Source organism: Canis lupus, chromosome 23 (assembly GCF_003254725.2).
Source record: "Canis lupus dingo isolate Sandy chromosome 23, ASM325472v2, whole genome shotgun sequence".
In the NCBI taxonomy this organism is placed as follows: Eukaryota; Metazoa; Chordata; class Mammalia; order Carnivora; family Canidae; genus Canis; species Canis lupus.
In genome coordinates this window covers 37,638,519-37,657,889 of record NC_064265.1, presented here as the reverse complement: position 1 = coordinate 37,657,889, position 19,371 = coordinate 37,638,519, and the positions used below count along the sequence as shown (strand labels likewise).

Below are 19,371 nucleotides of genomic sequence, written 5' to 3'. Positions count from 1 at the left end.
CTTGTCGAATAACTGTTGTACACTCCAAGCTAATGTAACATTGTATGTCAACTATAATATAAAAAAAAAAGTGAAGGGAACTTTCAGAGAATGATGAGGATGGTGGAAATTTTGTTAGCGTAACTACCAGAGGACATAGAGGAAGTTTCAGAAGTTGGAAGGAGTAGGAGAGGAGGCAATAAAAGGGAATGTAAAGAATTACTTGGGGTTACATTTGAGAGAATGTGAAGTGACATGGTAAGTCTGGGTTTCTTGCGTTTTCAAACCTAATAGGGATGAAGGGCAAGATGAGATTGATGGCTTAACTCAGTGATGGTGGCCAGTCCCTGAGAGTTGGAGCAGGGAGGGGTGCTGGCCTGGAGTGGCCATGCAGGATGTTGGAGCTGAGACTACTAGACCCGCCTGACCACTGAGTTGTGGGAGGTCCCGTGGGGAGTACTTGGGCACCCTTCCATTTGGTCGATGTGTGTGGAGCTGGTGGAGGGGTGGTCTGAGCTGAGCTGGAAGGATCTGGGGCATTTTTGTAGTTAGTTGCAGGTATGAGAGCTGTAGGTGAGAGCTGCACCAGGACTTCCTTTTACTTTGCATCCACCTAAGGACCTAATAGCAGGGCTGCAGTGGAGGTGGGAGGGCTTGAGCACTCCTAAGCTTTATCAAGGGGTCTGTGTGCTCACTCACAAGACCTCAGTTCCAGGCCATCTGTCCAGCAGAAACCGAGCACTAGAGCCTCAAGTACATCGAGGGCTTTTTAAAGCAGAAGGTATGGAAATGACCCTAGTCCATATCTATTATCTTTAAGTTCTAAGCCTATTGTTAGAGTCTGAGGTGGTGCTGTTCAGTGTGTTCAGATTTCAGTGAGGAACTGCAGGGTACACTAAAATTTCCACCTTATGACTGATGGCAGCTCTAAGACGTTGCACACTTAAAAACTCTGGAAAATGTTTTAGAAGAGAGTTGGGTTGAACAAAACATTTTCCCTTTTAAAAAATCACCTCTTCCATTGCTGATTTCTTCTGCATTTTGATAAACTTCTTGAAAATGAAACACTTTTAATGAACTCCAAGGAGCTTTCTCAGATTACCTCCACAGGGGACCAGAACAAGATCAGAAACACAATTATTTTGATTTGAGTGCTTTCTTGAAGAGTTGAACATTAAGACAAATGGAACAACCATTAATGCATTTTCTTGTATTTTCCACTTAGTGGCAAATATGAAATAGTATTGGTTGTGGTCTCAAATAATAATATCCACCTGTCTTTTTTTTTTAATTAGGTTTATTTTACACAGAATAAACTGTACAGATTGATGAGTTTTGACAAATGCATGTATTCATATAACCATCATCCAAATTAATATATGCAACATTTCCAAGGCTGCTGAAAGCTTTCTTGTGCTCTTTTTTTTTTTTTAATTTTTTATTTATTTATGATAGTCACACAGAGAGAGAGAGGCAGAGACACACGCACAGGAAGAAGCAGGCTCCATGCACCGGGAGCCCGACGTGGGATTCGGGAGCCCTCGGGAGCCCGACGTGGGATTCGATCCTGAGTCTCCAGGATCCCGCCCCAGGCCAAAGGCAGGCGCTAAACCGCTGTGCCACCCAGGGATCCCGCTTTCTTGTGCTGTTTTGCAGTCAATATCCCCAATGAGAGACAACCATTCTGATTTCTGTAGATTAATTTTGCCTGTTTTTGAACTTCATATAAACAGAATCATACAGCAAGGTACTCTTTTGTGTCCGGATTCTTTTGCTCTACATAATGTTTGGAGACTCATTCACGTTGTTGCATGTATTATGTTTGTTCCTTTTTTTTTTTGCTGCTGAGAAGAATTCCATTCTATGAATATACCATTATTCTTTTGTTGATGGACATTTGGTTTGCTTCCAGTTTTGGCTATCATAAATACAAAAAACGCAGCTTTGAATATTCATCGATGTCTTTTTGTGGACATAAGTTTTCATTGCTCTTGGGTAAAACCTAGAAGCAAAATTACTGGGTCAGAGGGCAGACATATATTTAACTTTTTACAATACTGCCTTATGGTCTGGTTGTTTCACTTTTCATTCCCGGCAGCAATGTATGAGAGTTCCAGGTCTCCACATCTTCACCGAGACTTGGTGTTAACAGTATCTTTAAATAAAATCTTTAAAAAGCGGGTGGTGCTTTGTTAAGATTAAATGAGTTAATACATGTAAAGCTCTTAAAGGATAATTTGGTACCTAGTAAGTGTTACATAAGTTTTATTATCACTATTGACCATATTTTAGCAAGTTTCTAATAGGGAATTCTAACTTCTCAAAAATATTATAAAAGTGTATATAAATTACTGTTAATCAGGGTTTGTCAACCTCAGTGCTATTGACATTTTTTACTTGATAATTCCTTATTGTGGGAGGTTGTCCTGTGCCTTGTAGGATGTTTAGCAGCATCCACAGCCCCTACTCAAGAGATCCCAGCACTCCTACCAGCTGTGACAACCACAAATGTCTCCTGACATTGCCAAATGTCTCCTGCAGGGCAAAATCATTACCTGGTTGAGAACCACTGATATAAATCTACCAAGGATAACAAAAGCAGCTACATGAATTTATAGTTCCAAATAGGAAGGTATTTTGAAAATATAAGTAATTCCTAAAAAATGTAAAGAACAGGAAACCACGCCAACAATCCTTTTTTAAACTAAAGTGTTTCAATACAATTTTGGATCTTTGTGTTTGGGTTAATTTTTTCCCCTAAGTGTAGTGAATTGACCAGTTAAAAATGTGTTGATTCTCTTTGTCAAGGACAAGATTTAATTAGTAAAATAAGGCTTATGTTCAACATTCTAGTTTCCAAAGATAATCTTTTTTTTTTTTTAAGATTCTATTTATTTATTCATGAGAGACACACACAGAGAGAAAGAGAGAGAAAGAATGAGAGAGAGAGAGACGCACAGACACAGGCAGAGGGAGAAGCAGGCTCCATGCAGGAAGCCTGACGTGGGACTCATCTCTGGTCTCCAGGACCATACCCTGGGCTGAAGGCGGTGCTAAACCACTGATCTGCCCGGGGTGCCCTCCAAAGATCATCTTTAAAAGGAAAGTGGAAGGTCACTTAAATTTTATATAACTGAGGCCTCCATGATTCCTAAATTCTGGTAGAACAGGCCTTAAAAACAAGATTATCTATACCAGCACTGTCCAACAGAACTTTCTTCCATGATGGAAACGTTTTGTTCTGGGATGTCCAGTATGAAGCCATTATCCCCATATGACTATTGAGAACGTATAATGTGGCTAATGTGACTAAGGGACTGAATTTTAAATTTTAATTAATTAAAATTTAAATGTAAGCAGCCACATGTGGCTAAGTGGCTACATTGTTGGATAGCACAGATCTATACCCTTCAAGAAATAAATTATTTTAAATGTTATTTTCTTCCTTAGGTGGGTCTTTTGTCAGTGGGCAGGGCTCCTTCTCCCCTTGCCCTATAGAGAAAGTTACGAGGAGGCAAATATGAGAGTATGTGAAGTGGAGATGGAACTGAAGACAAGGCAGGCAGGCGAGAAAGTAGAAGCAATGTAAACAACTTACTTCAAGAAGACACAGGGTATTTCTCTACCCAGAAATGCTATGGAGCACATACATACCACTTATTGTTAAATAAAACAGAAATGGAATAAATAAAATAAAACAGAAAATATGTGTTAAATAAAATAGAAATAACCCACACAAGAGATGATTCTTGTAATCACGTACTGTATATGCTACAAGTGAATGTGGTTTGTCCCTTCTACTTCCCAGACGGTATGTGTCTCTTAGAAGGTTCATTACATTACACTTCACAAATCTGTTGTGAATTGAACATTCCCTAACAGACACTGCTGTCTCTGAAGACAGGACACTTACTTGTATTCAAATTCTTTCTACCATATATATGGTAGAGGCAAAGTCTCATATATAGGAAGCAAGCAGTGATTAATAGATTTCTATTATAAATATATAATTTCTATAAAGGTAGAAAAAGCAGAGCAGGAGTTAGTATAGCAGATGTTAATTTACAAGGAAGGTCTAAGAATCACCACTAAAGAGTTAAATGACAATTGTATTATACCAGCCATACAAAACTCATTCTATACTATATATTTTTTGGATTTACAAAGTTATCCTCTAGGTGGTCTGGCAAGAATTCTGATTATTTTATAAGATACAATTTTGGTACAAATAATTTAGTTGGATTTTTTTATATAAGTCCTCATAAATTTAGTTAGTAGGTAGCTCCTTCAAAGCTAGGAAAAATTCAAATGGCATAGAACATTTCATCTGCACTAAAATAGTTCCAACAGCTATTATCTCTCTCTCTCTTTTATTTTTTTTAAGATTTTATTTATTTATTTGAGAGACAGAGAGAGCGCACCTGCACGCACAAGTTGGGGGAAGGGCGAATGAGAAGCAGACTCCCTGCTGAGCAAGAAGCCCTACATGGGACTCTCATGACCTGAGGCGGAGGCAGACACTTAATGGACTGAGCCACCCAGGCGCCTGTTCCAAAAGCTTTTAACTGAGATTTTCATCTGGGCAGTTTTTTCTAACTCTCCTCCCTGCCTGGTTTATACACACACACACTTTGAAAACCACTCTGGGAGAGCCCATTGTTGCTGATGGGAATGTGCTTCTCAGATGTGTTGGTGTGGTTTTTAAAAAGTTGAAAACCACCCTCTTAAAAAAACTCATGTTGGCAGTTCTACACAGGTTGTGGGTGCACACAAACAACCTAATTCTTACAAGAATCATCACTGGAAACAAGATACCTTTTCTCAAAGCTACTCTCTAAGGTAGAGATCAGCAGTGGCAATACTGACCTATAATGATGGCTAATATTTATTGAGTGCTTCCTATGTTTCAGGCACTGTTCCAGGTAGTTAATGTGTATTAATTCTTTTAATCTTCATAGAAACCCTATGAAGTAGATAATATAGTTGTTCCCGTTTTAGTTGAGAAGATAGGGACAGAGAAGTTAAGGACTCGGTGCGGGATCACACAAGTAGTAAACGATGGAGTCAAGATTCCAAGCCAGGCTGAGTGACTCCTAAATTGCAGTCTTTCTACTATTCTATATCACAGCTACACTCACCCAAGGAAAGCTTGCAAGCAGTCAACTTAAGAAAAGCAGGTTCTGTTCTGCAAAAGAGGAACTTCCATACAAACGTTTGTCATGTTTTGTTATATTGTTCAAATTGTTCGATAAAAAATAGCTTAAACTTTCAAATATATTTGTACTTTAATTCTAATTTTCCTTATATTCAAACCAGCAAGATTTTTCCTTTAAATACATATTTTTTAAAACTGGGCTTACTGGGGCGCCTGGGTGGCTCAGTGGTTGAGCCTCTGCCTTTGGCTCAGGCCGTGGTCCTGCAGTCCCAGGATCAAGTCCCGCATCAGGCTCCCTGTAAGGAGCCTGCTTCTCCCTTTGCCTATGTCTCTGCCTCTCTCTCTCTCTCTGTCTCTCATGAATAAATAAATAAAATCTTTAAAAAATAGTTTAAAAAACTGGGCTTACTAAACTAAACATGGAAATTTTCTAATTTTCTTTTCAGAGCATTACCCTGAAAAGCTAGTCCTTGTGAATAACTTTAAAAAGCAAGAAAGCCTTCTTTTTTTTTAAAGATTTTATTTATTTATTCATGATAGTCACACAGAGAGAGAGAGAGAGGCAGAGACACAGGGAGAGGGAGAAGCAGGCTCCATGCAGGGAGCCCGACGTGGGATTCGATCCTGGGTCTCCAGGATCGCGCCCCGGGCCAAAGGCAGGCGCTAAACCACTGCACCACCCAGGGATCCCCAAGAAAGCATTTTTTAAAAAGTTACCTTTCTTATTAGATGTCCACTACACTTCTAAAGGAACACGTAAGCTTTTTTCTGATCCTAAAATCTTCTACATTAGCTTCAATTAAATAAAACAATTTTGAGCTTATTCTTTAGGCCTAGAAGACTGCCAAGTAAATATTCACTAACCATGTCATTGAAATGTCCAACCATGCAACTAACATGTAAATCAAAAGATTGTATGTTGGTTTTATTCAGAGCTTTACTAAGCATGATCCATCATTTGGGTGGGAAAGTTCTTACCATCAATGGAAATGCTCCCATGTTACAGAGACAACAACAGTCTACATTACTGCTGTCTATATGTAGTGATCACACACACACATACACACACAAACACACACACATTCATATATGTATCAGCCCACTTCTTTATGCCTTCTGGTGTAATTATGCTTAAGTATTTATTTATTTATTTATTTATTTATTTTTTTTTTGGGATATGACCTTTATTGAGCTTATTATGCTTAAGTATTTAGATACTGAAATGCAAATAATTATAAATTCCTTTTATTTCTATTTTATATTACAATCAAGCTATTTTATATTATATATTTAGGTATTACTATTAAGTTATAATACATATTTTAATTATATGTGGAGACATTTATGAATTGCACTTCAGGATAGTAATGGGAAAATATTGTATAAAGGGTAATGGGTTTGGTGGGGTAGAATTTACTGATGTGGATGTCATCTGTAATGTAAGAATGCACCTTGCATTAATGTGAGAATGCACCTTGCATAGGTGGAAAATTAAATAGCCAAAGATGACAAACATATTTCCAATACACTAGTAAAATAAAATGCAACGTTGTTTAATCAAATGGAAAGTAAAATCTGTTCAATGCTTAACTTTTGCTTTGGTACTCAAAATTAATGTCACAGCATGTTCTTTCTGATGAAACAATATGTACTAAACTTTCAGATGGCTATGCAGATGAGCTGATATCATCCCAGGATGGGTAGGATCAGTGCTGCTTTGTCCCAGCCCTTCCTCTTCTACCCTCAGATGCTGATGTGTAGTAGAAACAGAGCTTTTGTTAGGCGGTGGGCCTGTGGTTTTGCTGTGTGGAAAATCTACTTATTACTACCACCCTTCACATTTCATTTATATAACTGTCATACTGACTAAAATAACTTGACATTCTTACTATTTCTCTCATCACTGCAAAGCCAAATATTTGATTTACATTTTATGAATACATCCTTTTAAAAACATCGGACAAAAAGCTACTCAAATAGTTCAATGACAGATATTCAAAAGGTCAAACATATTTGTGTGTTGAAATTAATTTTTTAATCTGTTATTTAATGTGCATGTGTTACATAACCAGGATCGTGAAAAACATGAAAGAAAAAATTCATTTCTAATCAATACCCAAATGTTTCAATATACTTTACAAAATCAGCCATATAAGCAGAGTTATTACATTAAATATGACCTGGAAAAGCATCTTCAATAACAGAACTTGAGAAAGGACATACACGCAAGCATGTGCATGCACATACCCCAAACTAAAAAGCCTAAATATAACTTTAAAGAAAAACTGAAAAAAAAAATTGGAAGTGTTGTCATTAATTTACAATAAAGAAAGATAAGCTGGATAAACTACACTCTTTCTAGCTTCTACTCAAAGCTGAAACATGGTGCCCCTAAAAATCTGAAACAAGGATCTTGGAATCTGTTAATATGTTACTAGGGTCAGTTCTCTTGACATTTCAGCTTTCTTGACTTTCAAATAAGAGCAGTAATAACCTATAATTCATAAGTGTGTTATAGGGATGCCTGGGTGGCCTAGTGGTTAAGCATCTGCCTTCAGCCCAGGGCGTGATCCTGGAGTCCTGGGATCGAATCCTACATCGGGCTCCCTGCATGGAGCTTCCTTCTCTCTCTGCCTATGTCTCTGCCTCTCTCTCTCTATGTCTCTCATGAATAAATAAAATCTTTTTTTTAAAAAAGTGTGTTATAAATGCAAAATAGTCAAATCCATTTAGAAAACTTAAAAGTAAGGCATGATGTCTAAATTATGCACACTAAATGGAATTAAATATAAATTAATATAATTTATATGAACTCTTTCATGATTACTGTTTTAGTACCTTTATAGTAATGTATTTGTTAAATGTAGTTTTACTGACCTTACTGTAAATACCCAACTACTATGTAACTAGGACACTACTCCTTAGATTAAGTATACTGTTTGAACAAATATCTGCACATGTAATTTTTGTAAAGAATTATTATAGATATGATTTCTCAATGTCTACTACATGGTAAAGGGTGTCATTCTTCTCCATTCTTGGCTCCCCTTTCCTCAATCTTTTTTTTTTTTTTTTTTTAATTTTTATTTATTTATGATAGTCACAGAGAGAGAGAGAGAGAGAGAGAGAGGCAGAGACACAGGCAGAGGGAGAAGCAGGCTCCATGCACCGGGAGCCCGATGTGGGATTCGATCCTGGGTCTCCAGGATCGCGCCCTGGGCCAAAGGCAGGCGCCAAACCGCTGCGCCACCCAGGGACCCCCCCTTTCCTCAATCTTTCCATCCATTCATCCTTCCCATGTTACTTATTGTTTTTCTTCTAGAAACAGATATGTTTCAGTGGCTTTCTCATCAATTTATACTCACTCCACCAACTGAAAACTCTTTACTGTCATGTCTACAAATGTTAAGTTTTCTGATTGCTGCATAATGTATACACATTTTCTAGTTTCAGCTCCAGCAATTTCTTATATTTTAAAGACTTAATTTATTTATTTGACATAGAAAGAGTGCAAGCGGGGTAGTGGCAGAGGGAGAGGGAGAAGCAGGCTCCCTAAGCAGGGAGCCTGATGCAAGGCTTGATCCCAGGATCCCCCAGGATCATGACCTGAGCTGAAGGCAATCGCCCCAAACAACTGTGCCACCTAAGCACCCCTCCAGCATCTTCTTAAAATGAAAATATCCTTCAAGGAGATCACTTAACTGATTCTTTTATATACCTGAGAAAGGGGAACTGTGAGTTAAAAGCACATTAATGAATGGCTGTATACATGTGTCGTATTACACTTCCACATATATATACATACATGCACTTGAAGTAAGCCAAATCTAAGTTCAACAAATTTGAATAAAAATATGTCATTTTTTTGGGAGGGGGGAGGAGGAGTTTAAATGTAATCCTATTTTCCCATTGTGAGCCAGTATGTTTATAACTGCAGTAACTGGCTTTTGTGGAGATTTAAAAAAATTTCAGTCATTGCGAAAAAATGAATCCTGTTTTAAAAAAAACTAATACTCATTTTTTTTCTAGATTTCAGAGAAAATAGTATGCTGGACTGTCTCCGTGGCAAATAAATTACTACTATGGAAAATTAAGGCTGATTACTAAGTTATCTGTATTGCTGCTCATTCATCTGTGAGAGAATAATTTCTGAGCTGCTTGACTAGCACATATCCTAAATCTTCCTCTTCATCTACAGAACATGTGCCTAAAACAGAATGGTCAATGTCAATATAAGTTTACTAGGAGGAAACAATGTGACTAATGACTTCCTCAGAGGAAAGAAAAATAGCAGTACAAATGCCAATTTTAAAAAAGCATTCAGGGGCACCTGGGTGGCTCAGTGGTTGAGCATGTCTTTGGCTTAGTTCATGATTCCGTGGTCCTGGGATCGAGCCCCCCATCAGGCTCCCTGCAGGGAGCCTGCTTCTCCCTCTGCCTATGTCTCTGCCTATGTCGCTGCCTCGCTGTGTCTCTTATGAATGAATACAAAAATCTTTAAAAATAAATAAATAAAATAAAAACACATTCAGGTTTTACCCTCCAATGTATTCATTTCAGATGCAATGTAACATCTCATTCAGTATTTTCTTAACATGTCTCAATAGTTAACATGGGCAATCAATCTTTGAAACAATACCAAATGGTAACAATAGATGTATCAGCTTCAATGTTTCTCTAAGCAATAGGTCCTATGGCAAGGAAAAAGCAATACTATCTATCTTTACTTATAATACATTGCACTTTATATTGTACTACATATAATTTACTACCTATAAAATTTACAAATCTGTACTAAAAGTGTAAAATCTATATTGTATAGTATACACAGTTCTATATTGCAAACCTTTGATGTGCTTACTCTAAATACTCTAAAGAAAAATGCAACGATACATCATGTTTAACAAATTTTGTCCATCTTTCACATTTAGTAAATTAAACATCTTTTATGATGCAATACTGTGTTTCCCTAGGTTGACTCTCATTGTTATATTTTTATTTTCATTCTTCCCTTTATATTGATTCTTCCTTCAATTGAAAATCCCTGGAAAAATAAGTGTCTGTAGAATGTGCTGTGATATATGGTTTGGGGCAGAAGTAGTGGTTTGAAATTACATCTCTGTAGGGTGATTTCTCCAGTTTGGTCATTCTTCTAGGTCTTTACCTCCATATTTGCCCTCAAATCTGCTGACTTCTACAGTTTTAGTAGGTGTTCACTAAAGACATAGTTACCATATGTACTCATATAACCTTTTGAGAGTTTATCAGTTTGCCAGTAATACCAGTTTTCTGTAGTCAGTTTCCTGTAAGATATGATCATGTTCATCACATGGCTATTTCCTTAAAAAAATTATTAACATGATGTGTTATGTGCCAATTTAATGTTTGTTAAGGTTTGCCTAAGGCAAACAAAAATCTATTTTGAAGGTCTGAAGTATAAAAGATCATAGCTTGAGAAGCAATCAGCTAGAACATTCTAATATTCAATTTTTTATATATCAGTATTTTGGAAAAGATTCTGGTATGTATATACCAAGAATTTTTGGAGGCCTCAAAATGAGATGCTCAAAGTATGATTAAATTTTGGGATTTAATTTGTAATGTGTTTGGAATATGCTTAAACTGTTTTCCTTTTCTTATCCTCCTATCCTTCCTTACACAGATTTCATTAGATAAAATGTTCTATCCAGAGTAGTCTAAGAACCTCTTCATTTCCATGGAATTGACAAGTTTTAATCTTTCCAGGACTTAATGCTATTTACTGGTATGGGTAAGTGATTAAATAGAGAAAAGATACATGTCCTATGCTAAAGAATTCCAAATAACAGAATACTCTACCCTCAAAAGGTAGAAGCCTAACTCCTACTCCCTAAGTGTTACCTGCACTTAGTGACTTTCTCCCAAAGAATGCAGTATGAAAAGAGGGAAAGAGTAACTTTACAGGAAAGAAGTCTGACTGGGGTGCCTGGGTGGCTCAGATAAGCGTCCGACTCTCAGTTTCAGCTCAGGTTATGATCCCTGGGACCTGGGATGGAGCCCAGCTTTGTGCTCTGTGCTCAAAACAGTCTGCTGGAGATTGTCTCCCTCTCCCTCTGCTCCTCCCCTGCTTGTGCGCTCTCTCTCTAAAACAAAGAAAAATCTTAAAGCAAACAAACAAAAAAACCTTGACAATCCAGCCAAGTAATCTAGGTCAACATGAACTTTAAAAAATCATGTCAACAGTATTACTCTTGATACTGTATGATAAAAAGGTGCTTTACCCCCATATTGTAATTTTTTTCAGTAAATTGTGAAAAAAATACATAATAAAGCAATAATTTCCAAAGAAATCAGATTAATAGCCAATATGAAAGCCTATGAATTCTAGTTTTTAACATTCTTTTATGTATCTGCATTCCTTAGATAAGATTCAGAATGACAGACTACAAAAGTGAATGATAAAGATTTTAAGATTTTGGTTTTTAAAATTCATAGCTATTGTCTTTTTTTTTTTTTTTTTTTTTGCTATCGTCTTTATTATGGAAAAATTCAAAATAAACTTGTGGCCCATAAACTGTTACAGAATTACTTTCATTAAATGTGAATGAGTTTGATAAAATTTAAGTATTTTCTCATACTTATGTTTCCAGGTAATACACTTAAATTTTTATTATTACCAATTAAGAGTGTATGAATATTTTTTCAAACTAAGTAAAATTCACTTGACATGTTAATTTATTAACATGAAGTTTAAGGTCATGCATAAAATTATAATAATGACAATTCAAATGACGTAAACAGAATAAACCATTTATTAAAACACCGTGTAATAAAATAAACTTTTTGATCCAATGTTACAGTGGTAAACATTTTTCCCTCATTAACATTCCACCTAAAACACAGTTTAATTATAACATAATCTGACCAGAACTTGAAAATACTTCTGTTCTTTACCGCTCAATGATTGAACAGTGGGTATAGATTTAGGTTTTCTTGATGAACCAAAGACAAAGACAGAGGATGATAGCCTACGACAATCAAAATTCCATATGCCCAAAGGTTAAATTTTATTTACCCTGTTCACTGGTCCAAACTTAAAATTTTTTTTCTTTATATCAAATAAAGATTTCATGAATTACCCTCTCCCAGTCAAAAATAAATATCAGGAACAAATTAAGGATAAGAATTGGGTTTTAAACTGCACTTTATTTGTTATTATAACATTGTCTTTTTTCTTCTTTCTTTTTAACTGATCAACTATAAGCATGCAACAAGTTCTCTTCCAAATGGAACTGCTTCCACAGCCCCTTGGATATCAGTAAGTAAATTATAAAGTCATTCAATTGGTAGCTCTCTCCTCCTTTAAAGCACTTCTAAGCAGTGTATGTGACACATACCACAGAGGTAGGAAAGACCATCTTTAATAAATTATCTTCTTAATTGTAGAGAATTTCTGAAAATAAAACTAACAAAATGCTAAACCATGCCTCTGATGAGTACCAAAAGACCACAGAGCCATCTCCTCCTGTTTGAAGAATTAGTTCCCTGGAGTGTTCTGGCACGTGGTAATGTGATCCACCAGGGCTCCAAACAAATGCACTAAGAGAGCCTTCCACCACTCTCATTTGCCGATTCTTTGGACCACCCAATCTTGCTGGCAGAGAGGGCAGCGATTGTTCTGTTTCACCCACAGGGACATGCAGCAGTTGTGAAAGGAATGATTACATTCTCCCCAGACCACTGAAAAAGGGGGAAAAAATACATATTTTAATTTAAATTACTGAATTCAAATTATAGATTATATTATGAATAATGTTTCATAATCTTGAATCAAGATGGCTAATTGGTCAAAATTTTTCTATCTATAAAGAAATAAAACTTACCTGTGTAAATTATACTTAAGAAGTGAGATGAAGCGCTGTAATTAGGGGACTTTCATCATTGTTTAGAATCTGTGGGTGATGTAGGATGTGGGGTGACCCCCAGTCCCTACACAGCTCCACATGCTGTCTTCCTGAAGTTAGGAGATTAAAGGACTTGAGCTTTCCTTAGATCCCAGACCTTCTCAGTCATACACTGACCTGGAGACCTTTTGAGCTTTATTTCATTGAAAAATATCCTCCTGATTTTTATTTACCAAGATAATGAGTTTTAAATGTTCTCAGTTCATAGTAGTCTATTATAAATAGGTGACATGTTTCTAAACATTATCAGCTGTACACCTACCAAGTTATTTTCTAGAAGTGGCGACGAATTGTGTTAAGTCATCCATAAGCAGTGCAATTTCTCAGTGACAAATACATTAACTTTTCAAAGTGGCTGGCTGGAAAAAGGTCTTTCTGTGATCAAAGAAAGGTGCTCTGAACCTACAATTCCTGTTAATATTTTTTTAAACCAAGGGAAGTCACCCATTATCTGAAATACAATCTCAAATGCAGGCTTTATTCGTCCCTTGCTTGACCTATATGATAACAGAACAATGAAAAAAATAGGGAAAAAAACATGAAAAAAAACAAACAAACCATGTCTTTTTATGAAAATTAACTATAGGCAGTGGGAAGCAAGGGGAAATCATTCTAAGTGTTTCAGGACGAAGAAACAGGATTTGATAAATACTGCATAAATCATTGTTAAGAAGCTGTATGTAAACCATGCAAACACAAAGTACAACGTTATCCTTTCATCTTCAGAAAAGCTTTTATATATAGCGATCTAGAAGTGATGACCTCAAGAACCAGGACATAAAAACCTTTGAAGTGCTTAAAACGTTTAGCCTAAGACAACTTTTGTAGTCCCAAACTATTAGCAAAATTTAATAGATTTCCATATATAAGCTGTATTGGAAAAAATCTTGAGACTTAGAATTTTTTCTATGTTAGTTGAAAAGTTAAATACTGTATCATAAGAGTAGTGAAAACTGAAGTGCTTAATTAGAATAAAACCTTACTAAATCTGACCTTAACACAGATTTAAATGATGTTTTGGCAAAGTCCTTATTTTACAATTTTCTTAATAGAAAATAATGATTTCTTTTTTAATTATCAAATATTTATTATGCTCATGTCTAGAATATATAATCAATTCTTCTTAATTACAGGCAATAAAAGGACTTGCAGATTAATTCCATTAAGCCCTTTTGAGAACCAACACATTTTATATTAATAATGGATCACTGCTTTACAGTTTATTTTTGTGTATTGATAAAGTCAATCTTAATTGCAAATTCAAACATCCCCACTGAGAGAAAACCTTCAGTTGAAAAAGCAAGAGAATGAAATTACAACATACCAACACAATCCTCTTGTTTGTTTTCAGCTTGACATCTAAGACAGGCATCTAAAAGTAAACAAATAGCAATTCTCATTCTGATACACAGAATGCAATTTTTAAAACCCAGACACTTCAAAGTCAAATAAAAGCCCAAAGGGTTAGAGATGGAGATAAAAGACTCATTAATTTCTCATCTGAACATAACTGTTTAAAGATGAATAAAGTACAAGGCACCCTACTCATTTACTTATGACCAGGAGCAATTTCGTAAGGGTTACTGACCCTCTATTTTCACAAGCTCTGATGAAAAGATGTCCCCAAGGTGCATGCAACCACTAGAGAAAAATATGCCATACTCCATTATATATTAGAAGTTCATATAGGTTCACTGGGTGTGCTCACACAGATCAACCTTAGGGGCAGTTTATTTTCAAGATACCATTTTAAGTAAGCCATGCATATACATTGGTATTTGCTTATACATACATAAAGAACTCTAGAAGAATACCCAAGTAACTAATAAAAAAGTTTACCAGAGGGGATGGGATGGGAGTTTTCACTGTGTATTCTCTTAAAATTGTGGCTTCTATGACTGTATGATCTATATAAAATTTAAAATAAAATTAAATTTTAAAGAACCTCTTAAATACTAAGTTCTCTCTCTCTCTCTTTTTTTTAAGAAAATGCTCTCTCTACAAATATGTCTGAATCCAAAGCATTTATCCAACAATGACAAAGTATTTTAATAACTTACTTGGCAGTGAATTCTAGGAATGAGAACCTAAAAGGTACACTAGAAGTTTTCAGAATTCATTCTGTACTGCTATATTTGCTTGATGAAAGAGGTAATATAGAATATTTTAGGGACCAATAAAATGGATTCATTCACTAGCTGGAAAGAGAAGTCCAAGATGGGCAAAAGGAAGTTCAAACCAATAGGGAAAAAAAAAGTTCCTAACATAAATTGGAGAAAAAGAATTCTGTAAAAATAGATACACGGTGGAGTTGAAGCCTGCTCCTCTTCTTACACTGGATTATGTATGCTCAGGCATTTGTTTGCTCCTCTCTGCATGCTCTTACCCTAAAAAAACACACCACCCTGGCCTCTTCGGTGTGGATTAAAAACAACCACTGCCTCCTGAGGCTTTCTTCAATCCCACAATTACTGAGTATCTACTCTGTATAAAGAGTTATGCACTGGGGACACCAAAATGACGGAGTCTGGGTCCCTGGTCTCACCAGGAAATGGGGAGGTAGGCAGGCAAACAACTAAATATCATAAGGATCATGATATAAGGGTGAAGACATGGCTCTGGTTCTGTGTAATCACAGAATTATAGTCTGTGATCCCAACTACCTCTTTCACAAATTAGGAAAACAAGACTCCAAAAGGTATGTCAAATGTCCAAGTTAACATAAATAGCCACGAAGGGTTACTCTGGCTCTTTATAATTCAACAGTACTAGCAAACCTATTTTCCTCTTCAACAATTGCTCACTGTGTCATCTGCTCCTTTCAGAATGAAGGGAGAAGAGTGGAAATCAAAGAAGAGAGTGTTAACCACATCAGAACAGGCTGACAGGCAAATTTTGGATCAAGAAGTCATAATGAATCATTTAGGTGATTTATGAATTTGAAATATTAAGGAGATGGAATTAAGTGGGCTCTTTTGCAGAATCTAGAAATTTCTGGATTATGATTTTGATTGAGCTTTGATTAGACTCATCAAAACCCAACCTAAGAGTGAAAAACAACAAAACCCAACCTAAATCTATAAAAATTCATAGTTTTAGATAAAGAAAATTCTTTCCATGATATTCCTAAGATCTAAAACAGAACATTTTTAAGGAGTACAATTACAGCAATACCTTTTAGAATGATGCTACTAGGGTAAGGCTTAGGAAGTCTGAAAAACTTCCTTCTGTTGTCACCTGGCCACTAAAATGGATTTTAACACCTCATAAACAAAATACAGAGGTCTAGTCCAGAATACTTTCCTTAACTCAAAGGACAGCTGTTGTAAATCTGCAAAATTAATCCACAGTCAGAATACTTGCTATAATTAGAAGGTTACTATGAATGTCAACCATTTATAGCCCATATTCTGACTTACTCTAAATATGCCAGTACAGTTTATTTGTTGCAGTATTTCAACCATTACTTTGAATTCTGCATTTCTACTTACAAATCTAAAATCTTTCTTTGGGGAGAAATATAAAAAACACTTTCTGGAACACTTTCTTTTTAACTAAAGGAAATTTAAAGGATAAAACATTAAGCAAAGTTTGCTATGCAAAAGAACAAAAAATTAAGTTGCCTGGATAAGTTAATGATGCCACTCAAACTGGAAATTATGATAGTTTAAGTAACCGAGGCATAAGGGAGTGGTAATGCAGACCAATAAACTGGGTGCTTTTAAGACCTAATATGCAAAATAAGTGGATCGTGTCTGAAATCAAGTTCTTTCAAAAGTAAAAAATATCGTTCCAATTTTAGCATAGGTACTGCCCAAGCGGGCACTCAAAAGTAAAAAATAAACAATATTTGAATCCTATTGTCATAAATACTCTCTGAAACAAGATTTTATGAATAAAAAACAAGTGTGCTTAAAAAGAGTGGAAACTGAGATTCTCTCCATTCTAGCAGGTTTTAATGTCATCCCTTGAGAGAGCAATTCTGTTTATTTTTCTCCAATTCTCTCATTTTTCAGAGCAGGACACGAAGTTTTCAAACTACAGAACCTCAGTTTTCCCCACCTACCCCTAAGAAACACGAAGATCCTCTCTCCGTGTTTTGATTGTTCTATTAAAAAAATAAAAATAAAAAAATAACTTGCGTTTAGGTAGCATTGTCTTTTGCAAGGTGGTTTGAGATCTTAAAAAAAAAAAAAAAACAAAAACAAAACAGAGAGCATATAAAACGTAACAGGATGAAGCTGCTCTGAAAGGTCTCGTTTGGCCCAGTGTTTTCATTTGGAAGTATCACAGAAAAGAAGTCGAGACTTGATTTGTGCAAGAGGGCTCTCCATAAAGGTCTGACTCGGAGCAGGGCAGGATCGTTGTTTTTTGTTTTTCTTCAGGAAATGGCATCCTATGATAGGGAGGGGCCAGAAGGAGATGGAAGCTTTATGTTTCTGAATAAGAGGGCATCCACTCTTCCATTCCTGAGAACCTTCAATATTTTATTTTATTTTATTTAAATGTTATTTATTTATTCATGAGAGACACAGAGAGAGAGAGAGAGAGAGAGAGGCAGAGACACAGGCAGAGGGAGAAGCAGCTCCCTGCGGGGAGCCCGACGCGGGACTCGATCCCGGGTCTCCAGGGTCACGCCCCGGCCTCCGGGGTCACGCCCCGCGCTGCCCCACGTCCTTGAACCACCCTGTGTCTCTCCGAGGCCCCACCGCGGCGCGGGCAGGTCCGCAGGCCTGCGCAACAGCAGTTCGCCAACCCAGACACGCGACGGCTGCCGCGCCTCCCGCCGCTGCGGGGCGGACTGAGGGGTCGCGCCGGTGGGAGCGGCCTCCAGAGCATCACCCCGGCGGGTCATCGCTGCCGTTAAGGTGCCCTTACTCGCCCGGGGCCTTTCACGCCGACCCCTCCGCGCCTGGCTTTCAAGAGCTGGAGCTCGCCGCACAAACCTAAGTGGCTTCTCTTCGCTGCCATCAAATGACCCAGTTTTAGTTCTTCGGCCACACCCTTTCTCTACCTGGAATTACATCAATTCCTCCGCTCGCTGCCCGCGTCCCTCCCGGGCAGCCCCGCTCCCGGCGCCCGGCGCCCCCGAGCCCCAGCGGCGGCCCCCGCGCCCCGCCCCGGGTCTCGCCGAGCCTGCTTCCCCCGGCTGCCCCCGCCGAGTCGGCCCCGCGGAGGCCGTGGCGCGGCCCGGGCCTCGCGTGCAGCGCTTACCCATCACCTGGACCCTGCAGATGGCGCACGTATCGCACTCCACGTCCCAGCTCCACATGGCCACCGCATTCCACTTCTTGAGAGAGAACATCTTGTCGCCTCCGGACTTGGAGCCTGCGCTCCCGGAGTGAGAGGACACGGCGCAGGGCTCCTCGCCGTCTTCCACGTCGGCCATGGCGGCGGCGCGGAGCCGGCAGCCGAGACGTTAAATCGGGGGAGGCGGGCGGCTATGGCGGCTCCGCGGGGCCGCCCGGCGGGCCAGAGCGCCCCCTGCAGGCCGCGGACCCCGGCGGCGCCTACGACCCGGGCCGCCTCGATTGGCCGGCGCGGCCCAGTGACGTCACTGACGCCAGCGCCCGGCCGCTCGTCGCCCCGCCCCGCCCCCGGCCCGCGGGGGCCTCCCGGAGGGCGAGGCCTGCGGGGCGACTGCGCGCGAAGCCTGGGTGCCCGCGGCCCCGAGCGCCCTGCGCAGGCCCCGGGCGACCTGCCGTGTGCCTGCCGTGTGCCTGCCGTGTGCCTCCCGGGAGCTCAGCGCCCTCACAGGCCTCTCGTTCGTGGCACCGCCGCCACCCGCGTGTGGACCCCGCCGGAGCGGGGACCGCGTCTTCGCCCTCGGCGCCTCGTCCTCCGTATGCAGGAGACGTTTGCCTCCAGGTCTTCCGACAAACCTGGTTCAGCGGTTCTCAGACTTTCGGGGCTCAGCACCCCGATGTAGTCTGTCTGCTTTTTAAGAAGCTTAAATCGACGGGCAGCCCGGGTGGCTCAGCGGTTTGGCGCCGCCTTCGACCCAGGTCGTGACCCTGGAGACCCGGGATCCGGATCGAGTCCCACGTCGGGCTCCCTGCATGGAGCCTGCTTCTCCCTCTGCCTGGGTCCCTGCCCAACCCCCCTCTGTCGCTCATGAATAAATACATAAAATCTTTTTAAAAATTTGAGGGGAGGATTGAAATGCATCCATTTAAAAGTAACGGTAACAGGGGCGCCTGGGTGGCTCAGTGGTTGAGCGTTTGCCTTTGGCTCAGGTCGTGATCCTCGGATCCGGGATCGAGCCCCACATCCTTGCAGGGAGCCTGCTTCTCC

At 39.0% G+C, this 19,371-nt stretch overlaps 2 protein-coding genes across 4 annotated transcripts in view; both read right to left on the bottom strand.

Moving 5' to 3' along the window:
- GRK7 (G protein-coupled receptor kinase 7) overlaps positions 1–18,390 on the bottom strand; it is a 59,644-nt gene extending 41,254 nt beyond the window's left edge. The window contains exons 1-2 of one of the 2 annotated variants that reach the window (XM_035704949.2): positions 18,299–18,390; positions 14,402–14,449 (exon numbers count right to left, since the gene is read on the bottom strand). The gene's annotated coding sequence lies outside the window, so the exon portion shown is untranslated. Of the gene's footprint in view, positions 1–14,401; positions 14,450–18,291 lie in introns of both variants that reach the window. The other variant, XM_025448880.3, reaches the window with a different exon arrangement.
- Positions 11,903–18,573, bottom strand: RNF7 (ring finger protein 7). 2 transcript variants are annotated; one of them, XM_025448881.3, is made up of 3 exons: positions 18,292–18,573; positions 14,402–14,449; positions 11,903–12,853 (listed from the first exon to the last, which is right to left on the bottom strand). In XM_025448881.3, the coding sequence occupies exons 1-3, from the start codon at positions 18,464–18,466 to the stop codon at positions 12,735–12,737; spliced, it is 342 nt and encodes a 113-aa protein (XP_025304666.1). In that variant the 5' UTR covers positions 18,467–18,573; the 3' UTR covers positions 11,903–12,734. The 2 variants fall into 2 exon arrangements, with proteins under 2 accessions (XP_025304666.1, XP_025304667.1); XM_025448882.3 differs by having other exon boundaries at positions 18,299–18,571.
- Between the last annotated feature and the right edge of the window lie 798 nt (positions 18,574–19,371).